At 46.0% G+C, this 23,860-nt stretch overlaps 1 protein-coding gene and 1 non-coding gene across 2 annotated transcripts in view; both read right to left on the bottom strand.

The window, feature by feature from the left end:
- Positions 1 to 2,305: 2,305 nt before the first annotated feature.
- Positions 2,306 to 2,358, bottom strand: LOC120017994. Its single transcript, XR_005472170.1, has one exon. It is a non-coding gene; the product is annotated as a U7 small nuclear RNA (small nuclear RNA).
- A 16,525-nt stretch (positions 2,359 to 18,883) lies between these two features.
- LOC120017650 (B-cell lymphoma/leukemia 11A-like) overlaps positions 18,884 to 23,860 on the bottom strand; it is a 46,955-nt gene continuing 41,978 nt past the window's right edge. The window contains exon 3 of the mRNA XM_038960557.1: positions 18,884 to 21,410. Coding sequence (XP_038816485.1) covers positions 19,189 to 21,410 — 2,222 coding nt within the window. The 3' untranslated portion in view covers positions 18,884 to 19,188. The remainder of the gene's footprint in view (positions 21,411 to 23,860) is intronic.

Below are 23,860 nucleotides of genomic sequence, written 5' to 3'. Positions count from 1 at the left end.
TTCTTTCTTGGCAAAGAGATTCATGCCCCAAGTGAATTCTTGGTAAAATAAAATGTTGAAAGAAACAGAAACAAAGTGTTATTCATGTAAAGTTCACAATCAGACTTAATGATTACATCAAGTCTGACTCAACTAGCGCTCTGTACTTCAGCACACCCGGTTCTTATAGGGCCTCCTAGCCAATAAAAGACATGGCATGATTTAAAAAAACATAAGAAATATGAATATGCCGACAGGGCCGTAAAATGTATACGATTTGGCCACCCTCTGAAATGATTTTAAGGAGATGATATTGGATATAAATCTATCATTTTGAGGATCTCTGTCCTTCGTGTTTCTTATCTTGACGGCCATTTTAAGAGTTTGATGCCTGTCTATAAGATGGCAGCTTTTATGAATTATAGCCTTTATTAGCATTGGAGGCAAACGCGAAGGACGTCTGGGTTGACGTCTTCCGTTGTCTCTTCAGAATGTGTGTGTGTGTGTGTGTGTGTGTGTGTGTGTGTGTGTGTGTGTGTGTGTGTGTGTGTGTGTGTGTGTGTGTGTGTGTGTGTGTGTGTGTGTGTGTGTGTGTGTGTGTGTGTGTGTGTGCGTGTGTGTGTGTGTGTGTGTGTGTGCGTGTGCGTGTGCGTGTGCGTGTGTGCCTGTGTGCTCACAAGAAAAATATTACAGTTTACTACAGAATACTACAGTACTTACTATAGAATTATGTAGTAAACTGTAGTATACTGTACACACTGTAGTATCCCTCAATCATGTGTAGTACTTACTATAGAATGTTGTGGTATTCTCTAGAACACTATAGTAAATGCCTCAGTATTATCCAGGTGAAAACACTGTAGTAAAAACACTACATCTGCAAAAACACAACCGTTTTATATTATTATATATTAAAATATTCTATTTTATTGTAAGTGCAGAATTATCCTCTGTAGAGGCAGTGAAGAAAGTAGAGGAGGATGGGTTAATGGGGAGGGATCTTGAGGTGATCCCTGTGAGTAGTAGATCTGTGCCAGCACAGAGGGAGAGGCCAACGAGTGATATACAACATGCTTCAGTAAGGTTGGCTTCTTAGCGTTCATAGTAATGGTTATCAAATGTACTGCAGAAATAGAACATAAACTCACAGCAAATAGATGTTGTGGTGGCAGCTGCAGAGATATACTTGGGTGTTTGAGATTTGAATTCAGAAGAGTTCCAGGGGGTGTTGAGTGCTGGTGTCCTGTCCTTCCAGACCGATGGCATGGTGTAGGAGCAGATAGGGTTAAAGTAGTGGAATGGGGTAGTGGGTTTTTAATGAGTATAGGGTTAGTTGGAAGGCTGTTTTTTTATTTGTTTATTGTATTTTTATATTACATAGTGTAATGGATCTATACTATAGTTCAGTTGGGGGCGGTAATACAACATATTGGATGCCAACAGCCATTAAACCCCACCAAAGAAGAAGAAGTTCCCTACAGGTTATAGAAAAGAACAGAAGCATTGAACTGTCCCAATCCTACCTACCTACAGGTTATGGAAAATGTGTTCTGTTAGTATTTCTCCAGTAGAATTCCTCAAGGATAAAGCCACTATTTCTATGTAAAAGATAATAAAACAAAAACACTATAGTAAATTCTACAGTAATTTCTGCAAAAACACTACAGTAGATACTACTGTCCGCAAAAACACAACAGTAAATTGTACTGTATAATTAATTACTTTAGTATATACTACAGTTTTCTTTACTACAGTATTTGTACTATAGTTAACTGTAAACACTACAGTGCAAAAACACTGCAGTGAATACTATAGTGTCTATACCATAGTATACTATAGTATTTTTTCATGTGGGTCTGTTGGGAGAAGCAGATCGGCGGGAGATTGAATTTGATTGTGGCCTTGTTAAGAGTAACTTCTCATGAGTGTCCTTGGGGAGAGTAATGTTGCTATCTACCTTCATAGATTCTTACTTCCCAGAAGTCTTCATTCCTCCACCACTTTAAACTAGATTATGATCCAAAACGCAGATATGGATTGGATATTGGTCTGTAACTAGAGCATGTAGTTTTCCCTGGTCAACCACATGAAAAACTACTATAGTTTACTATGGTATAAATACTGTAGTATTGCTATATTTATATACTATAGTACTCACTATGGTGTTTTTACGGACATTACTGTAGTATACTGTAGTATTTACTGTAGTGTTTTTGCTGACATTACTGTAGTATACTGTAGTGTACTGTAGTGTTTTTGCTGACATTACTGTAGTATACTGTAGTGTACTGTAGTGTTTTTGCCTTATTAACTTTGACATGGAAGTGGGGGCTTTCTCCTGGAGGAAACCTACTGGAGAAATACCAAAAGAGCACATTTTCCATAACCTATAATTAGTTAAGACTGGTGTCTGAACGAATAGGTTCAGCACTTATAACCTATATGGCAGTGTTTCTCAGCCCTGGTCCTCCAGGACCCCCAACAGTACTACAGTATTTATACCATAGTAAACTATAGTGGAGATTGATAATTATATAACCTATATGGCAGTGTTTCTCAGCCCTGGTCCTCAAGGACCCCCAACAGTACACTTTTTATTGCAGCCCTGGACAAACACACCTCATTCAACTCATTGAGGGCTTGATGATTAGAGTTGACAAGTTTAATCAGGTAATTTTGTCCAGAGTTACAATAAAAATGTGTACTGTTGGGGCTACTCTAGGACCAGGGTTGGGAAACACTGCTATATGGAATACAACATATGGTATATACTTGGCATGTAGGTTTCTCACTCATTGGTGGCACAAATTGGAATATGGGAGGGTTGAGGAATATTAAAATGAAATATATATTGTGTAGTAGAGTATTCTACTGTTTACTACAGTTTACTACAGTGTACTACAGAATTCTATAGTAAGTCCTGTAGTATTCTATAGTAAACTATAGTATTTTTTCATGTGGGTATGAGGGTGTTTACCATGACTTATGAAATAAAATGATCTTATTCTTGAAATGATTTCCAGCCTTCAACATGCTACATCAGATTTTTTCACACATTAATTGTGTGAATTCCTCTTCAAGAAGCATCTATATTGTACCTTTTTCTTGGGCTTTTCTTTCTCTCACTCCCTTCACACCCTGGCGGTGCCTACAGTGACCCCAGAGTCTACAGTGTCCCCAGAGTCTCACAGACACTGAATCACACGTAAACAAAATACTAATTACCACAGAACAGAACTATCAATCTCCACACATGGAATACTACTCCCTTAGTACTACATATTATTACATATTATAACATAGTACTACATATAATCCTCAAAATATGCCCTTCTACCATGTCAGGATTATTTTGGTTAATGATGAATAATGCATGAATATCTCCCTCCCACTGGCTTCTAATGCCGTCTCTTATTGGCTTTGGCACAGCGCCGCTCACGCCTCTGTCTGTCTGGGGTCCAACGCTCACAGACTCAAACCCCCATCCCCCAATCAAAGCTGATTTCCCTACCAAAAGTGAATCAGCCAAAACCATGACTAAAACAATTGCATTACTAAAACTGCTTTTATGGAAACAAGACATTTGATGGTATCAAATTTGAGAATAAAGCACATTTTGTTTATTGACTATTGTCATACGTTCTTAGTAGTCTACTGTCAACTTTTTGTGAAATTTTGGTGTTTGCACCTCACTCTTTCTGTTTTTCTGTTACACCGTCCACAAGCAGAGGAGAGCAAAAGAAAGGGAGAGAGGGAAGGAGAGAGAGCGAGAGGAAGAGAGAGGACAGCCCTGGCCGTCAGGCCGTCAGTGACAAGCTAGTTGTCGGGTCGTTAACAAGGGGCAGGGGGCCTGGACATATGGATGAGAGAGGGAGAGGGAGGACAGTGTGACAATCCACCTCTCACCCCAGAGGGGCAGCGGCAGGACATGGCTGAGGGGACGGGGGGGGGGGGGGGGGGGGAGACAGAGGAGAACAGAGGGGGCTGCAGTTATAAACAATAAAGACAGAGTGTTATCTGAAGCAGCAAATCCACCCCCCTGGCTGCAGGGATCTGTGGTGGAGGAAATCAATAGATACTCACTGAACACACTGCCATAACCTTGTCAGACCTGAGCAAGGGTACTACAGAGAGCCAGGGGAAGGGGACGAGGGAGAGAGAGGGAGAGAAAGAAGGGGAGAGGGGGAAAGGGGGGAGAGGGGTAGCGAGGGAGAAGCCAGAAGAGAGAAAAAGAGTGACGGAAAGAGAGATCAGAGAAGTAGTGGTGTCATGTGGCTTAGAGTGAGTGACCGGTAATAGCTGTGTGTGTGTGTGTGTGTGTGTGTGTGTGTGTGTGTGTGTGTGTGTGTGTGTGTGTGTGTGTGTGTGTGTGTGTGTGTGTGTGTGTGTGTGTGTGTGTGTGTGTGTGTGTGTGTGTGTGTGTGTTCCATGGCCTTGCGGTGCTTCTAAAAGCCGTTCGCTCAACCGGCTCATCTCAGAGTGACCATGGCAGTGAACCCTCAGATTCCAGAACAGATAATCACCAGGCCCTCAGTGACCCAGCTCTGGCCACACACACACACACACACACACACACACACACACACACACACACACACACACACACACACACACACACACACACACACACACACACACACACACACACACACACACACACACACACACACACACACACACACACACACACTTGGTCAGCCAGGATAACGGAAAAACAATCCTACACCACAACTACTCCAGTATTTAACCAGCTGGGATTGTGGTGTGTGGAGGTACTATACAGTCACACAAAATAAACAAAAAGACACAGGTTTCTGGATCACTCATGGTCTAATGGATGAGATGATGCCAGGCCAGAAAGTTGAGTCATCAGTATGGAGATGGAACAGAGTCAGGGAAGGAAGGGAGACTAAGAGGGACAGCGGCACTATGTCTCTCATACATGAACCACACACACACTCAGGAACACCACACACTCAGGCTTTACAGACCATTTCAGGTCAGGGATGTGACCTAAGGATAGCTAGCAGGCCTTTTACCTTACCGTCTGTTGCCTGACCCCTTCACACACACCAGCCACACACACCCACAGACACCCACACACACAGACCCCACACACACAGTATCTCGCTCCTTCCCGACGGACGGAAACAAAGGACATCATTATGCCCACATCAATCCGAGGCTGAGAGGAACATGTAAAATACATGTGGCTTGTCTTGGCTAATGTATTGATATGGGAGCTAAGGGAAGGACTTAATGACCAGGCTGGCTGGCTCACAGTTAACTCTGCTCTTTCTTCTAGCTACTCCATTCATCTGAATTATTTAACGGTGTAATACCTGACGACTGTCATAGCTGCGTCTTATTCTCCCTGGACCTTTCGCTTTTCATCTCTATTTAGTCAGATTCACCGCTCTCTTTCTCTTTACCGTTCTTTCTCTTTTTCCATCACTTTCTGTATATACAGTATATATATATATATATATTACATGACCAAAGGTATGTGAACATTTGCTCGTCGAACATCTCATTCCAAAATCATAGGTATTAATATGGAGTTCGTCCCCCCTTTGCTGCTATAACAGCCTCCACTCTTCTGGGAAGGCTTTCCACTAGATGTTGGAACATTGCTGAGGGGACTTGCTTCCATTCCGCCACAAGAGCATCAGTGAGGTCGGGCACTGATGTTGGGCTATTAGGCCTGGCTCGCAGTCAGTGTTCCAATTCATCCCAATGGTGTTCGATGGATTTGAGGTCTGTGCAGGCCAGTCAAGTTCTTCCACACCAATCTCGAACAAACCATTTCTGTATGGACCTCGCTTTGTGCACAGGGGCATTGTCATGCTGAAACAGGAAAGGGCCTTCTCCAAACTGTTGCCACAAAGTTGGAAGCATAGAATCGTCTAGAATGTCATTGTATACTGTAGCGTTAAGATTTCCCTTCACTGGAACTAAGGGGCCTAGCACAAACCATGAAAAACAGCCCCAAACCATTATTCCTCCTCCACCAAACTTTACAGTTGGCACTATGCATTCGGGCAGGTAGCGTTCTCCTGGCATCCGCCAAACCCAGATTTGTCAGTCGGACTGCCAGATGGTGAAGCGTGATTCATCACTCCAGAGAACTCGTTTCCACTGCTCCAGAGTCCAATGGGCGGCGAGCTTTACACCACTCCAGCCGACGCTTGGCATTGCGCATGGTGATCTTAGGCTGTGTGCAGCTGCTCAGTCATGGAAACCCATTTCATGAATCTCCCGATGAACAAATCTTGTGCTGACGTTGGTTCCAGAGGCAGTTTGGAACTCGGTAATGAATGTTGCAACCGCAGACAGATGATTTTTACACACTACGCACTTCAGCACTTGGCGGTCTTGTTCTGTGAGCTTGTGTGCCCTACCACTTCGTGGCTGAGCCATTGTTGATCTTAGACGTTTCCACTTCACAATAATAGTACTTACAGTTGACCTGACTTGTTGGAAAGGTGGCATCCTATGACAGTGCCACGTTAAAGTCACTGAGCTCTTCAGTAAGGCCATTCTACTTTTTTATTTGATTGAACCTTTATTTAACTAGACAAGTCAATTAAGGACAAATTCTGATTTACAATGACGGCCTACCCCGGCCAAACCCGGATGACGCTGGGCCAATTGTGAGCCGCCCTATGGGACTCCCAATCACGGCCAGTTGTGATACCGTCTGGAATCAAACCAGGGTCTGTAGTGACGCCTCTAGCACTGAGATGCAGTGCCTTAGACTACTGCACGACTCGGGGCCACAAATCTGTGCTTCGCCCGGGAATCGAACCCGTGTTCGAAAGAATGGGAATCTTCCACACTACCACTACACAAGAAGCGCTGCTGCCGTGCTACTGCCAATGTTTGTCTATGGAGATTGCATGGCCATGTGCTCGATTTTATACACCTGTCAGTAACGAGTGTGACTGAAATAGCCGAATCCACCAGTTTGAAGGGGTGTCCACATATTGCTGTATATATAGTGCATATATTTCCCTCTTTACCTCTCTCTTCCCTCTTCTATGTATAGTCAAAGGAAGATGTGGATGATAGATTGTGTATCAGTGGCCTGCTGGTCCTGTGTTGGATCTGGTTTATACGGGGTGAAGAGCACGCTAGGTTAAGCTTCTCTTCCCTCTCTGTCCCCCTACCTCCCCCTCCCCCATCCTGGCTCAGAGTGTTCCGGTAGTGTTGACCTTGTAAAGACCACTTGACCTGCTCCAGCCACACAGCTCTGCTGTAATCTGAGCCACAGGGCTTTATGGCTGGGAGAGATAGACTCGGGGAAGAAGGAAGGAGGGATAGTACTTATGGATGGAGTGGGAGAGGGTGGGGTGAGGAAGGAAGGAAAGGGAGAAGGGAGGTGAGCGAAGAGGGACTGAGATGGCTGTATTTGATGATGACCGGCAACCAGTACAAGCCCCCAAGCACCTATAACCAGCCAGCCCATCACCTACAACAGAAAGTCATCTAAAGAGTAATACAATTGACCTGACCCTGATTTCCATCTGTTACATTATATTTATACAATTCACAAAATAACTGAAGGGGATTTGGAACTGATACGCAACATGAAATTCTTGAATTAAATATACAGTAGATGTATTTCCTGATTCTGTGTGTGTGTGTGTGTGTGTGTGTGTGTGTGTGTGTGTGTGTGTGTGTGTGTGTGTGTGTGTGTGTGTGTGTGTGTGTGTGTGTGTGTGTGTGTGTGTGTGTGTGTGTGTGTGTGTGTGTGTGTGGGTGTAGGCAGTATCCTTGGACAGGTCCCTGTATGCTAGATGACAGATGGATGGAGAGATGGAGACAGACTGAGAGAGGAGAGTAATAAAGGAGAGACGATCATTTAAGAAGCAGGCATGCATATCTGAACCTGGCCCTGACACCCTCCTCCACCTCCCTCTCTTTTTCCTGCGCTCCACGCTCACCAGCTCTCCATTTTTCTTTTTCTCCTCATTTCCTCTCCCTCTGCTAGACAATCAATTTCCGCCCCTGGCGTGGCAGAATCCATCCCCTCCCCTCCCAGCCCCCCTTCACCGCGCTGGTCAGGCGACTGAGGCTGACCTTTTCACCGATTCCTGTTATTAGAGAAACTGACATTCAAACCCCCGAGCCCCCAGGACACTGCAAGACCGCCGCACACGCACACGCACGCGCACACCAAACCCCTCTATCACCCATACCCCTACCACCCCACCCACATACCCCCACTACCGCCACCATATACCCCCTTCACACATACACACATCCACAAACCCCCAATTTAACAACAAACAAGATGAATCCATTGATATGACAGTCATTGGTAACCCTGGTCCTCACGCGCCAGTAGTGTCTGCTAGTTTTCTCTTCTCCCTCTGGTTCTGAGCAATTTAAGTCTGTGATTGCTCAGATAATGGAACTTACTTAGTTCCCCTGGTCTGAATCAGTCACTGGCTATCAAGGGTCGGAGGCAGTGGCGGCTGCCAAGGTGAGGATGGTTAATAATAATGTCTGGAACGGAGCAAATGGAATGGCATCAAACACCTGGAAACCATGTTTTGATGTATTTGATACCATTCCACTGATTCTGCTCCAGTTATTACCACCAGCCCGTTCCCCCCAATTAAGGTGCCACCAACCTCCTGTGGTCGGAAATGCTTATTGAATAGAGCTCCAACACATACATTTATCAGAGTCACAATCAATCCCATTCAACAAAATCTGGGCCAGGTGTTTCAAAGCTTTCTGTGGAGCGTTTGAGTGTACAGACCTGTTCTATGGAATTACTCAGGGAAATTGTGACCGTATCATTTTATGCCACACTAACTTCCTCATAAGTTAAACATCACGTTAGCAGAGGGAGGGTGTACCTGTGTGTGTAAAGCGCTGGGGACAATACACACATGTTGAGTGACATTGTTCCTTTCAGCTTGTTCAAAGGAAAACTTACGTCCACAGACTCTTGAATTAAGGTTTTCCACCAATAGATGTGTTCAGTCCTTCCAGAATATACTGTAGAAAAGCTTCCGTCCCAATAGACTTGGACACATCCCCTTAAAAATATAAAACAGAGCGTTGAAGTAAAAATAAATAGAATTATCTTTGGTTGGAGTTTTTAAGTGTTCTCATTAAACAATCATTAGCACTCTGGTTTAATGACCATTTGAGAAGAGAATGAAAGGATGAAAAGGAGGAAGAGAAGGAGATGGAGGGAAAAAGTGAGAAGTGAGAGGAAAATGATTCTAATTTACATATGGGGAAATGTAACTGCTTTTTAATCCCAAACAGGCTGTTTATGCTGTGGCCAGATCAGAGTCAGGGATGTGTGTGTGTGTGTGTGTGTGTGTGTGTGTGTGTGTGTGTGTGTGTGTGTGTGTGTGTGTGTGTGTGTGTGTGTGTGTGTGTGTGTGTGTGTGTGTGTGTGTGTGTGTGTGTGTGTGTGTGTGTGTGTGTGTGGTTCACGCCATGAACACACACCCTCTCCCCTTTGCCTCAGTGAGTGGTGTCTGTGTGATACTTCTGTTATTCTGGGGGTAATTGTTACCAGTATGTTAGCGTAGCCAGACAAAAGACCTTCCCTATTGTAATCTGCTAGATGAGGTTTTAATAGTAGCAGCAATGCGCTGTAATGATAAACCCTCCCCAATCAGCAGTGTCTTTAAACAACAGCACTGAGCAAATAAATACTACAGTACACAGATATGGCTAGAAGTGTGTGTGTGTGTGTGTGTGTGTGTGTGTGTGTGTGTGTGTGTGTGTGTGTGTGTGTGTGTGTGTGTGTGTGTGTGTGTGTGTGTGTGTGTGTGTGTGTGTGTGTGTGTGTGTGTGTGTGTGTGTGTGTGTGTGTGTGTGTGAGGTCTTGCGTGCGGACGTATTTACTTACCTAGAGAGCCTTTCAGCGTCACTCAGCACTCAGATCACTGGCGGGCGAGGTCGATAACAGGTGTGTGTGTGCGTGCGTGCGTATGCCGTGTGAGAGTGTGCGTGTGTGTTCGTGCTTATTTGTGCAAACGTGTGGCCCGGCCAGTAGAACAGGTCAAGCATGTGACCAACCGGCGCTCAGGGGCTAAGGGTGTGTGGCATAGAAACGGTCTTCTGGGAAACGGTGAGAAAAATTTCACCGGGCCAAGTGTGTCTGTGCAAGCATGTGTGTTCATGTGGTGTGTGTGTGTGTGTGTGTGTGTGTGTGTAAGTGTCCGTTTGGAACACAATGTGCCTGAGGGTATAGGGAAGGAGGGAACATACCAGTTCTTCTCTTTTCTTCTCTCTCCTCATCCCTCTCTTCCACTACTCACAAAGCAGAAACCTGGTGACCTGACTTAGTTCCTTCCCACCTGTGAAGACAGCAAAATAACAACTATATTGACATACCATACAGAGGAACAGGCTACAGCAAAGTTGAATAATTAACTATTTTATAGGTATACCCCTATGTGTATGTGGTAATAAAAAAAAAGATCTAAATATGTCTTGAGATCTAAACATATTTTGTGACATAAAAGGTCTGAGATGCAGGGACTGTTGTTCTTGTGTGGTCACATAGTATGCAGACTTCAGCAAACACCCCTATACATTGATCCAAGATGGCTACCAAGAACCACAGGGACACAGTTTCCCATGGATGACCAGATTACACACATGACCTCAAACGACTGGAGCAGCACAGAGGCAGGCGGTGGAGACCACTGATTCTTCACTTAAACTCAGACATGCCATGCCCCCTACCCCCACTCACTAACTCACTCACACACACTCTTTCACACAATGTTTCAGACGTTTCCTCTTCCCCCCGCTGGGCAACAAAGGTGCACATTCATGTGAAACCCAATCTTAAGGCCCACAGGACTGACCTGTAACTGCTACTACACACACACACACACACACACACACACACACACACACACACACACACACACACACACACACACACACACACACACACACACACACACACACACACACACACACACACACACACACACACACACACACACACACGAGAGGGGAGATTGAGAGACTTTGAAGTTGTACATTTCAAGTTAGAATACCTCCCTGTCATAGGTCATGGTTAACTGTGCATAGAAGGCTTCTGTCGCGTGTGTGAGCGCGTGTGAGCTCGTGTGAGTGTGTGTGTAGGAGTGTGAGCGTGTGTGTGGGAGTGTGAGCGTGTGTGAACGAATGTGTGGGAGTGTGAGCGTGTGTGAGCGGGTGTGTGAGCGGGTGTGGGAGCGCGTGTGAGCGGGTGTGTGAGCAGGTGTGGGAGCGTGTGTGAGCGCGTGTGTGGGTGAGTGAGCATGTGAATGTGAATGTGTGGGTGTGTGAGCATGTGAGCGAGTGTGTGAGCGAGTGTGAGAGCATATGTGGGTGTGTGAGCGTGAATGTGTCGGTGTGCGAGCGTGTGCGAGAGCGTATGTGAGTGTGTGGGTGTGTGAGAGTGTGTGAGAGCGTATGTGGGTGTGTGGGTGTGTGAGCGTGTATGAGAGCGTATGTGGGTGTGTGAGCGTGTGTGAGAGCGTGTGTGGGTGTGTGAGCATGTGTGAGAGCGTATGTGGGTGTGTGTGGGTGTGTGGGTGTGTGAGCGTGTGTGAGAGCGTATGTGGGTGTGTGGGTGTGTGAGCGTGTGTGAGAGCGTGTGTGGGTGTGAGCGTGTGTGAGCATATGTGGGTGTGTGGGTGTATGAGCGTGTGTGAGAGTGTATGTAGGTGTGTGGGTGTGTGAGTGTGTATGTGGGTGTGTAACGCCATACCAGTCTGGGGCTGCAAACAAAGCACAGAAGGGTCACCTTTTAACCTTAACACAGAACACAGTGAGTTCTAGACAACACAGATGGTATTACTGCCCTGCTCCCTCCCCTCCACACACACACACACACACACACACACACACACACACACACACACACACACACACACACACACACACACACACACACACACACACACACACACACACACACAGCTGAACACATATACACACACACACACACACACACACACACACACACACACACACACACACACACACACACACACACACACACACACACACACACACACACACACACACATACACACACACATTAGGTCAGCTCAGCTGTCCTCATGCATTCCCTCTGTTTTCAGCTTGCGAAGGTGACCTGGCCCCCTCATCTGTGCTGCTGCAATTGACCCCACCAGCCATGGGTGTGTGTAGTTAAAACATACTAATTCTCTGGAATACGGAGGTTTTATCACACACACACAGACGCACAAAGACATATACAAACACAGACACACACACACACACAGATTAGCTCCTGTCTTTTATCCAGCTCTAGGCAGTGGATTTTCCAGTGGCCTGGCCTGGAGGTTGAGGCCTCTCTATGGGGTCACAGTAGAAAGATAAGCCCTGGATGAGACCCAACCATTGAGACATAGCACAGAAGGGTGTACTTTACGGAGTCAGTGTGAAGGCATAGGGGACAGAGAGTGTCTGTTTTGTCTACTTCTTGACATGGACACAAGGGGTGTCCAAGAGGTCTCTACGCTGTCTGCATTCCGGTCTCCATTCACTCCTCCTTTCCTGACAATGAATTTGAACTTGAGACACAGATGGAGAGAGGGGGAGGGGTGAAATAAGAGTGGGGGAGGGAGTCGTCGTGATTGTGGTCGTCGCACCCCCCTTAACCCCACTGTCAACACTCTCTGACCTTTTAACTCTAAACCGGGGGTAGACATCTCCCCCCTACACTCCCCTCTATCCCCATCCCCCATCCAACCCCGCAGCAGCCTAGTCTCAACTTTATCTGTGGTGTCAACACCTTGCATTCCTAGGCTCCTTGTCTATCTATAGACTTTAACCTTCCTGGGCTCAGCAAACAGCCCTGGCCAGGACAAGGCCTAAACTGATCAGTCACGCCATCCACAGACAGAGAGAGAGGGGGGGGGGGAGAAGGAGGGAGCGTGGTCAAGAGAGAGTAAGGAGTGAGAGAAAGAGAGAAATAGAGAGAAAAAGAGAAAGAGAGGTGGATAGCCAAAGCAAGAGGAGACAGGGGGTGGGGGATAGGGGAAGAGAGCGAGACCTAGGGAGACAGAGAGCTACAGAGAAGGATTTATGATGAAGTCACACAGTGATGGCCAGTCTAGGCTAGGGGCACTGATAAGGCGGTGAACTTTGAACTTTCCCCCCGTAGCCTGACAAGTCACAATCACACCAAAGAACATGACCCCAAAATACCAGCTGCTACATCAAGACTAACTGACATCCAGTGTTGAACCCAATGGACTGTCATCAACTGAAGACATCAACAATTTCTTGTTTCTGTCCTGCGCCAAAAGCTGAACGTGCGCGCTTCACATGTAGCATGGCTGTGTTTTGACTGGATGTGTGTGGCACGTCGTTTCTGAATTCTACGCCTCCCTCTCGGCTGGATTTGGGCCTTTGTGAGATAGTGGAGGCTATAATTGGCCCATGATGGGCTTTTTGTGAGCGTTTAACACCTGTTTATTACATGGTTATTAAATGTTCAATAAGGATGAGGCACAAAATCACAGTAATATCAACAATAGCTATCTTGGGATCAATCTGTCTCATTAATCAAAATTCCAATATAAATACCATATTGGGAGTGTTCCATTTAAGCACTGATCTAGGATCTGCTTATATTTCCCAATCCTACTGTAGCCTTCACCATTAGCAAGGAAAACACATAACTGACCTTAGATCAGCAGTTAGAGTCAACCTCTTACTTAGCTTTATGTATCTGCCCTGCGTCCATTATTCAGTGGTTGTGTAGAGTAATGGTCAGTGAGTGGCTATTAAGTAGCATTTACTTTGTGTCCATCTCAACTATACCACTGTGGTCAGATTCATACTGTATAAACATGCACAGGATAAGCCTGTAGGCTGCTGTACATGGTAGATGCATTTAATTAAAGTAGCCAGGCACTGTAATGTATGCAATACAGACACAGAGATGCATGCACACAAGCATGCACGCATGCGAGTACAGACACACACACACAAACTTTGACCACGTTCTATTCAGCAACGCTCCCAGGCCAAATAACAAAACCACAGGCTGTGAAAACACACTTTCTTCAGTCTTTGGAGAATCTTCAACTGGCGGGAGAAACATCCATGGGAGTTTATAGGGACTGTGGGTCATGCTTGTATAGATTTTATAACAGTGACAAATGCATTATGCTTTAAACGTAAACTAGCTTCTGGAGCCCCAGTAAAGCTGCAAAGGCCTGAATGCTTTGTGAGTTTATAACACAATGAATATATCACAGAGGGAGATAGAAAAAAATAGAGCTGATTTGTTTTATTTGCCTGGCCGGCTCTGCCAGAGGCCAGTCGCATTGTTCAACAAGGAGAAAAGAGGCAACCGCTGCAGCTATGGCTCCAGGAGCACTGAAAAAGGAGGAAGTAATGTAAAGCTTTGTGGCTCACCCACATGCTCACACGAAATAGGGCCTCAAAACAAGTGGCTGTTGTTTATGAAGAACAAAACACACACTTGTTGTTCTTGTGGAGAATATTTTTTCTAATACACTAAGTGAGCGTTAGTAGATGAACACAGCTGCCAGGTGTCATTGTCTCTCCTACAAGGGGGATCTAATGTTTGAGTTGGAATGGGTGGCGGTTGGTGGAGGCTATTATGATGGATGGATTTTGACAGATGCATTACTTTTCAATAAGTCTGAGTAAACAGGGAGAGGTAATGATATTTAAGTAAACTTTGGTGGGCTGATACATAGAAAGAGTGGTGGTTGCCAGGGCCAGCTTCAGCCAAAAGCGACATTAGTGTCCGTTTAAGGCCCTCGGCCGCGAGGAGGATCCAAAAAAAATGTCTTCATGAACTCAACTTACTGCTGGGAGTCAGAATAGTAGAATACACAAGGTGCAAGTTCAAAGTTTGGTTGTGCATCAGCAGTTTTGCTCTTGTTATGTCAGATAACATTTTTTACATTGATAAGTTAGTCTAGCCAGCTATCTAAACTTGTAGTAATCATGGCTGAATACCGACCGGGCATGCAGTGCATGTGCCCAGGGGCCCTGACCTCCAAGGGGGTCCCCCATTGATTTTGTTAGTCAATCTAACTCAGATATCATTAAAATGCCATAAATCTTGGCAACATGTGTAGAACTGCAGCAAATTAGCTTTAAAACGAACAAAATGATCTTTGACGTCAAAGAGGGGCGCCAGTAACTGTTTTGCCTGTGAGGTGGGGGGGCTCCCCAACCAAATCTCACTTAGGGCACCCAAAAGGCTAGGGCCGGCCCTGGTGGTGGCAGTAACGTTGGGAGTGGGGAATAGTTACAGAAAAGGGAAGGGCGAGAGGGAGGGGACACTACCAGCACCATGAGTTCCATTGAGGAGTGACATGTACTGTATGTAACATGTATGTGCTCAGAGATAGCGTGAAAACTGTCTGCAGTCACACCACTCAAGCTGCTACCTACATACACGCACACACAAACACACACACACTTACACTGGCTCGGCTATCCTGGCCCAACAGGTTAGGTGACACAGCACATGTCACATGACCCTTGTACATCCATTGCTGAGCCTGTCACTCCCCCTCTCCCCCTCAGGGCAAAACAAACCAGTGCAGTGCCAGAGGGAAGGGAAGGGTGAGGAGGAACAGGGGGAGGCATGTGGGAAAGTTCAGCAAGTCCGAGTACAGCTCAAGACTGTATGACCTCATTTAGACACACATGCTGTAGAAGCAGTATTACTGGCTGGGGAGGGCAACCATGACACCAATATGGTCCCCATTTCATATAGGCCATATGCATATTCTATACTATTGTGACACACAAACAAACACACACACACACACACACACACACACACACACACACACACACACACACACACACACACACACACACACACACACACACACACACACACACACACACACACACACACACACACACACACACCCATGCATCACAGGAGGTTGCTGAGGGGAGGACGGCTCATAATAATGGCCGGAACGGAGCAAATGGATTGGGATCAAACACCTGGAAATCATGTGTTTGATGTATTTGTTACCATTCCACGTCACCCACACACTTGGCCTGCTCCAAATATCTAGCCACATGACGCACAAACAACAGAATTATATGTTCGTTTTTTTTATTAATTGTTTTTCAATAAAGGGACAAAATGGGTGTGTGAACAGGATAATGCAGACAACTGCCAGAAAACACAGACAGTGGTTTTCCCAATACAACTGAACAGAGACCAGAAACAAAACACAACAAAAAGAGCTAAATTTGTCCAATGACCTTGGGCCACACTTTAAAAAATAAAGAAATAATATCATAACCAAAAAGAAAAAGAAAACAAAAAATGATCCATTCCATGCCTCTGTTTTGAACAGAGCGTAGGTAATAATAAATAGTAACTCCCATAGTAAAAGATAAAGGTCAAGTTCAAGTTACAACAAACAGCTCTCAGAACAAGAATAGAAAATGCTGATAACAAAATATTCCGCATTGCCATTTACAAAAAAGTCTCAACTCAAGCAGGCTTCTCCACGTCTCCATTTCATTTTCATTTTTAAATATGCTTTGCATATGAAAGTATATCCAATCTAAATATAAAGCACCATTTAGTATTTGGCAATGAAAAAAACCCTGCAAAACATTGATTATTTTTTAAATCGATGTACTGCATATGAAGTAAGTTCATTTTTTTCTTCTTAAGATGTTGGAATGTAGTCAGGTGGGATAGGTGGGAAAGACAGAAGCACACAACAGAACAGCCCGACGTCAGCTTGCATTACTGCTTACAGAATGGCAGCAGGGGGAGGAGGTCCAAACCAAACCAAAGAAGATATGTACAACCACCTGTGAAAGCAGTAACCAGCGCAGCGTGGTAGCCATCTTATGGCCCACTGCGCCCAATGCCACGTACTTAATATTTTTTTTTATTGGGTTTTCTTTCATTTCTTTAAACATACAAATAATTCGCACTATATTATCCTGCCAAATTAAAAATATATACCGTGGCAGCTTGTTTTTTTTTCACTACCAACAAAGGTACGTAAATACCTTTAAAGAGAACAAGCAACAGTTAAAAATACGAGCCTCAATATAAATACTATAGTGCCTACGCTAAGTGAACATTGAATTCAAATACCATTCTAGACATACAGAAAAAAGTAGACCATAAATGTGTTTAAGCATAGGAATTGACATGAGTGTGCATCTTCCTATATTTAAGTTCTCTGTTATATATTCATATATAATCTTAAGCCTTTCCCCAATGCAAATTTTATTCAACCTGAAGAGCCAAGGCAAAATAAAAAGTCACTGGTTTTTTTTCTCCATTTTATATATACTGTGATCGGGTCTTGAACACCACCAAGACAGAGAGGAAAAGAGAACCAACAACAAACTTAAATACAGTTTCCCCTAAAGATAATGACGTGTTATAAAAAAAAAGTCATTTTAATATCTATACCAAAAAAAGAAAAAGATTTGTACAAAAAAAATATCTTGCAGTGTGAGCAGCAAGTTTGTTATCTAGCTGAGGGAGTTTTTACCCAGTCACACACTGAGTGCTTTGCTGGGGTTTCTTGGGGTTAAATAACAATGGTCAGAGGTGAAGGATAGGGTTCAAAGGGTGGGGGTGGAGTGGCTGGCAACAGATTCTGTATTCGTCACTATATAAAACAACGGAATTTTAGTCATCAGTAAGCATTTTAGCAAGTTTTCCCTTAAGCGTATACCTGTAAACTGGGAAAATTGAACAGTGCAATTATAGGACAATTTTGTCCTATAAATGACAGTCTAACTTTAGACTCGACCGCTGTACCGACGTTGTACCAACGTTAGACATTTTTAGAGTATCTGTACAGACTCTGAGGCAGAGTGACAAGTGCTCTTTCACCATCGACTGGGGCGGATGTCTGCAACTCAACGAGGAAAAAAACTCCTTTCACGTCAACACAAACAGCAAACAGTACAAAACAGGAAGTTAATAAAGGTACATCTGCCCTTTATTACAAACCCCTGTATGATTATTTTGTCTCCACCTCCTTTTCAAGAGCCCTGGCATGGGTACAACTGCCTTTCTTAAAGATTTTTTTCTTTTCTTTTAAGTTTAGGCAATTCATAGATGGATAGAACGTTTAAATGTATTATAAAAAAATGTAATTAAATAAAAAAAGAAGAAAGAAATCTCCCCCCAAGCACACCATTCTGTTAGCTTCTAATTATTCTGACTAGCTTGTATTCATTTGAATGTCCTCGTATCGTCTGGTGTGCTGGGAGCTTAGACACTGCCTGCACCCGCACTGATAAATCCAAGCAGCATCATAGGTTTGTGCTACTGCAAATACATGCCAGCTCTCAAGTCCTCACAACACTATAAAAGTCCCACGAATTTAGGATTGTACATTACAGAGCATCTTCGTGTTCAGTACCTCCGTACCAGAAATGAAATATACAAACAGTTCAGTTATACACAATACTGCCTGTACCATGCCTGCTGAAAACCTCACAATTTAAAGATACTATAATACATAGCAGATAGGAAGATTATTAACCAATGCAGTTTCAAGATATCAAAGGCACTCTTTTTTTTGTTTTACCAAATGATAGTACAAATTCAAATCTTAAATCATCCTCGTCTTTTTGAAGTAATCCAAAGGCTGTCAATGCTTTGCCTTTAGTAAACAAGCCAATTCATAGACGATTCTTTAACCCCATGGGGACAGAACATATTTTAGAAAGATGAAGGTTAAGTGCGATTCCCAGGTCGTCCAGAGAGGGTTAAGCTGAAGACTGTACATGATATGTGGTATGCAGCATGGTCGTTTCATTCTTGTCTTTTCTTTTTTTAAATAAAAACAGAACAAGAAAACAGCAACACATTTTACTCAACAACTAACCAACCAGGGACAATTTCATTTTTTTTTTAATTAGCCAAAACATACCATGCATGCTGTCTAATTATCAAAAATGGGAAAGGATAATCGAAAAAGAAAATAAGTACACAACATGTAAATTATTGCACAAGAGAAAGGCTCGAAGTTTTGCGTCAATGCAATAGTATTGCCCCGATACAGATCATGCATTCAAGGAGTAATGGAAACGGGGTGTGCTGGTCCAGAGCACGTTGTCTTAGCTTCCACCGGACTGGTGAAAGAAGAAGGGAGAATGTACAGGGGACTGGGGAGGGAGGGAGGGCTGATGAAACCCCCACTACTCCGACTTAATTTCGGCACTCAAGGGGCGGTCACTGTGCCATTTTTTCATGTGTTTCTCCAAGGTACTGTACACGCTGAAGGGCATCTGACAGATCTCACACTTGAACACGTCCTTGCCGATCTGCCCGTGTGTCTTCATGTGGCGTGTGAGCTTGCTGCTCTGGGCGCAGGCGTAGTTGCACAGCCCACACTTGTAGGGCCTCTCTCCCGTGTGGCTGCGCCGGTGCACCGTCAGGTTGCTGCAGTTCTTAAAAATTTTGCCACAGTACTCACAGGTGTCGCTGCGGCGGCTGCTGTCCTTGGAGCCAGGTCGAGTCAGCGGAGCCCCAAGGTGGGGCGTGCTCCCCCCGCTCCCCGTCCCGCTGCGGCCCGACACCCCCCCATCCAGTTCCCCAGGAGGGGTGGAGAAGCGCAGGCTGCCATTCTCCGACGAGTGCTCTGAGGGAGAAGAGGCAAAGGGCGATTGTCTGGAGTCCCCCGGGAAGTTCAGAAAGGGGTCCTTGAATTGTCGGGAGGCAGCGTATCCGGCCAGCCACTGGGAGTAGACGTTTTCTGTGTTGGGGATGGTGGGTGTAGGCAGGTCAAACTCCTTCTCCAGCTTGATGCGTTTGGAGAAGGGGCTGAGGGGGCTGGGGCTGCCCAGGAGCAGCTTCTTGGAGAGTCCCACCGAGGCAGCTTCGCTGGGGGATGTGCCGCGCCCGTTGATGGCCACAGCCGATATGCAGCCCCCCTCGCCGCGGCCCGACTCCAGCGCTGAATCCTTGTCACACATCTGCCGTTGTGTGTGCTCGCGGTTTTGGTGGTGGTGTGTGTGGTTTTCTTGGCCCAGCGCGCTGCGCTTGTGTGTGTGAAAGGCTTCGCTGAAGTGCTGCATGCTGGCCGCCAACCCCATGCCCTGCATCACCTCAGGTAGCGAGCGAGGGATGGAACCCTCCTCTCCTCCTACCAGACGACCCACAACCTCCCCGTTCCCAATGCTGCCGTTGTTCTCATGGTGCCGCGCTGCCTCCAGACTCAAGCTGAAGTGGTAGCTGTTGTTGTTCCTCCTAGCTCCATCCACTTTCTCTTCTTCCTCCTCCTCCCCCTCCTCTTCCTCCTCTTCCCCCTCTTCTTCTTCTTCCTCCTCTTCCTCCTCCTCCTCTTCTTCCTCCTCCTCCTCACCATTCTCCCGGCGCAGGCGGTTGTTCTCACTCTTAAGCTTGGCCACCACTGACTTGAGGGCGCTGCTGGCACTGCCCATTCGCTCGCTGGTGCCCGGCTCGGGTGAGGAGGCTGCAGAGAGCCCATCTTCTGACTTTTCGGCGTTGGGCGAGCCCGACTTGTGCATATGTGTCTTCATGTGGCGCTTGAGTTTGCTGGCCTGGGTGCAGGCGTGGTCACACAGACTGCACTTGTAGGGCTTCTCGCCCGTGTGGCTGCGCCGGTGCACAATGAGATTACTCTGGAACTTGAAGCTCTTGCCGCAGAACTCGCACGACTTGGTCTTCAGAGGAGTGGAAGGCTGGGGGCCCGAGGAGGGCAGCGGGGTGCTGGGGGTGGTATGGGAACCCGAAGGGGACTGCATGGAGGGAGGAAGGGGAGGGGGGGTGGACAGGTAGGGAGGCTTGCCCCCACCGCCACATCCTCCACCTCCTCCACCGGACTGGAATGGTTGGAGCAGCCGTTGCATAGGGCTGGGCCGGTGTGGAGAGTGGGGGGGAGTAGACCCTGAGGTGTTGCCCGCCAGCTCCCTCAGCCGACGGGAGAAGTCCATGGCCGATGGTGGGTCCAGGGGCATGGGAGGGTTGAGGCGCAGCACCCTGTCGAAGGCACTCGGATGGTGGGCTGCGAGCGCCAACTCCTCTGGGCTCAGGTGGTGGGGGTCCAGGTGGTGGCGCGGAGGGGGGCTGAAGAGCGGCGGCGTCGGGGGGAAACGCTGCTGTCCACCCCCTCCGTCCCGGCCCCCCGAGCCTGATCCTGGGATGCGGAGGAGGCTGAAGGGGCTGGCCTCGGAGGGCAGGTGGAGGCCGTGGAGGGAGGGCTGTGAGGGGCAGTCTGCACCCCCGCCTAGGGAGGAGGGTCTGCCCATGCGGGGGATGAGGGGGCTGCCATGGCCGTGTTCGCTCTCCAAGTAGATGCGGAAGCCATGGGTATTCTGGGCGTGCTGGAGCAGGAACCAGGCGCTGCCGTAGGCCTGTTTACAGGTGGTGCAGGTGTAGGTACTGGGCTCTTCCTTACCTGCAGGGGGACAGAGAGGAAGAGGGGACACAGAGTTAGACTCATGTTCACATGAACATGTAGACTCATGTTCACATCAATCAATTAATTAAATAATATACATTATTGATGCCCAAAGGAAATGAGTTAGAGAGTTCAGCTCCATTCAGCGGTGCTGCATTTGACTCGTGCTTGACTGTCTTATGGATCAAATATATTTTTAGAAAGCCTCTAAAAATGGGGGGGGGGGTCACAGCTTCCTCTAGCCTGCTATGGGACACTTTTATCCCGGCTGACTGTGAGCAGCCTCTCAGCTTGCTACAAAGCAAACAATGACCGCTGTCCCTACAGAGAACACACTCCGCAGAAAACTCACTCCCATTGATGTACAGAAATAACCCCTAACCCGAGAAACACAACCCCACTAAGCATAGCAGATACTACTACAGTACTAAGGAGGTCTAAGAAGTGTATGCCTCTAATTTTGGATTTGTTAATTTAGACAGAAGTCACATCGACACAGACAGTATAACTGTGTTATAATCCTTTACTCTGAATGGTGGTGCACACACACACACACACACACACACACACACACACACACACACACACACACACACACACACACACACACACACACACACACACACACACACACACACACACACAAAGAAAAGCCTCTTGCGGTGCATAAATAGAACTGCCCTCTCAATCGCGGCCCAGTGAAGTATTCCGCCGCTTGTGACAGCAAAGGAACATTTAAATCAATAATTGACTTTGAATGGCTCTCTGACAATGACCTGTGGTCCGCTTCACAATGCATGTGTAATCTCATTAAGGCCAGCCCGCTCCTCCATCAGCTCATTTGCAAGATTAGATCATAAACGGGCCGCCGCTGAAAGCCTTTCAATATGAAACCAGTTATATGGATGCAGACTCATGCACAGTCACACACACAGGCGTGTACATGCACGCGCGCACACACACACACGGACATGAGAAAAACCCAGGACTGATTATCCAATAAAGATTTCTGCTCCACTGCTCTGCTAGCCTAAATACACAGATTCTCCTAAATGCCCACACATGCACATACACACACAAACACACACACACAGAAATACAAACATTTAGACAGTAAACAGATTAATGCTGAAATGTGTAACTATAAGCATAGATAGGCATGGTAAAACACAGATAGGCATGGTATCTTGGTCCACCTGTGAGTCATTCAGTGCATATACCCAGGGACCCTCTACAGGCTGGTTCCCTTTCAGAATAATTACTGTGGCACTCTCAGACAACACAGGAGACACAGGGAGACTCGTTCAAGCCTCAAATGAGACTAAGGCGAGCATCAAACGAGCCTGAAGAAGTAAGCTCTACCAGGTGACCATTAGACCATATCATTTCACTAAAAAGGAAAAAATATACAGGAAATTAACGTTTTATTATTTGCCAATTAAAATGAGCTATTTGATACAAATAAAATAGAAAATGGATCCATCTACTTTATTCTCAGAATGACAAGCCAAAATATTTAGCTCTGCAATCATGCCAGACAAGATAAATATCACATTGGCAATAATTATCCAGGATACATTTCCAGATAAAAAGCATTTTTGTGATAAAGGGCTGTATAGTCCATTGAATCAACAGAGGGGTCAGTCACTAAAGCTTCCATACTCATGCTAATGACGTGCAGTAGGAACCCAGAAAATGAGAGACAACACTAAAAGGGATTTATGGTTTACCTTCCCGCTTTTATCCTCCCCAACTGCAATTTACTTGCAGATCCAAAAAACTAAGGGTCAACACTGTCAACAAAAAAATCCATCAGTTAGTGTGCCGTGTGTGTCTCAGTGTGTGTGTGTGTGCGCGCGCGTGTGTGCATGTGTGCGCGAAGGCGTGCACGTGTGTGAGGGCAGGTGTCATATTTCCCATTGTCACATTTCTTACACAACCTTTTCTCTTCTTTTCGTGGTGGATATACTATATATAGTGTGTGAGGTAGAACGGTGTGCAGAGAGAAAGACTTCTCCGCTCTGCGGGTGTGAGCATGTGTGTATGTGAGAGGCTAACAGTTGCTACTGGGTTGTGTGAGAAGGGGGTGAGTGAGTGAAAGGCGTGAGACTCGGCGGTTGGGTAGAATAATCCTGTTAAGACACTCAGACCCCTTTGTGTTCTGTCTGGGTCGAGCATGCTGTCTGAGCACTGGAAGAATTCACACACACGCACACACACACACACTTATCTTTCACCGCCCACAGATTGGGAAGACTAGCATTAGCTGGTCAAATATGGACAATTAGAATAGTCAAAAATGGCTGCTAATTGCTGCCACCTTGCAGAGGGTCTAACCCCTATGTATTATTTGCGTTTCCATTGAGAGTTGTTTCTTCTCACTTATACATTTATTGATGTGCAAGAGCCTTGGAAAAAGTTGAAACGATTGGAAGTGTCTGAAACCT

Source organism: Salvelinus namaycush, chromosome 22, assembly GCF_016432855.1.
Source record: "Salvelinus namaycush isolate Seneca chromosome 22, SaNama_1.0, whole genome shotgun sequence".
Lineage (NCBI taxonomy): Eukaryota > Metazoa > Chordata > Actinopteri > Salmoniformes > Salmonidae > Salvelinus > Salvelinus namaycush.
The sequence above is the reverse complement of the archived record's forward strand: the minus strand, read 5'-3'. Positions and strand labels throughout refer to the sequence as shown.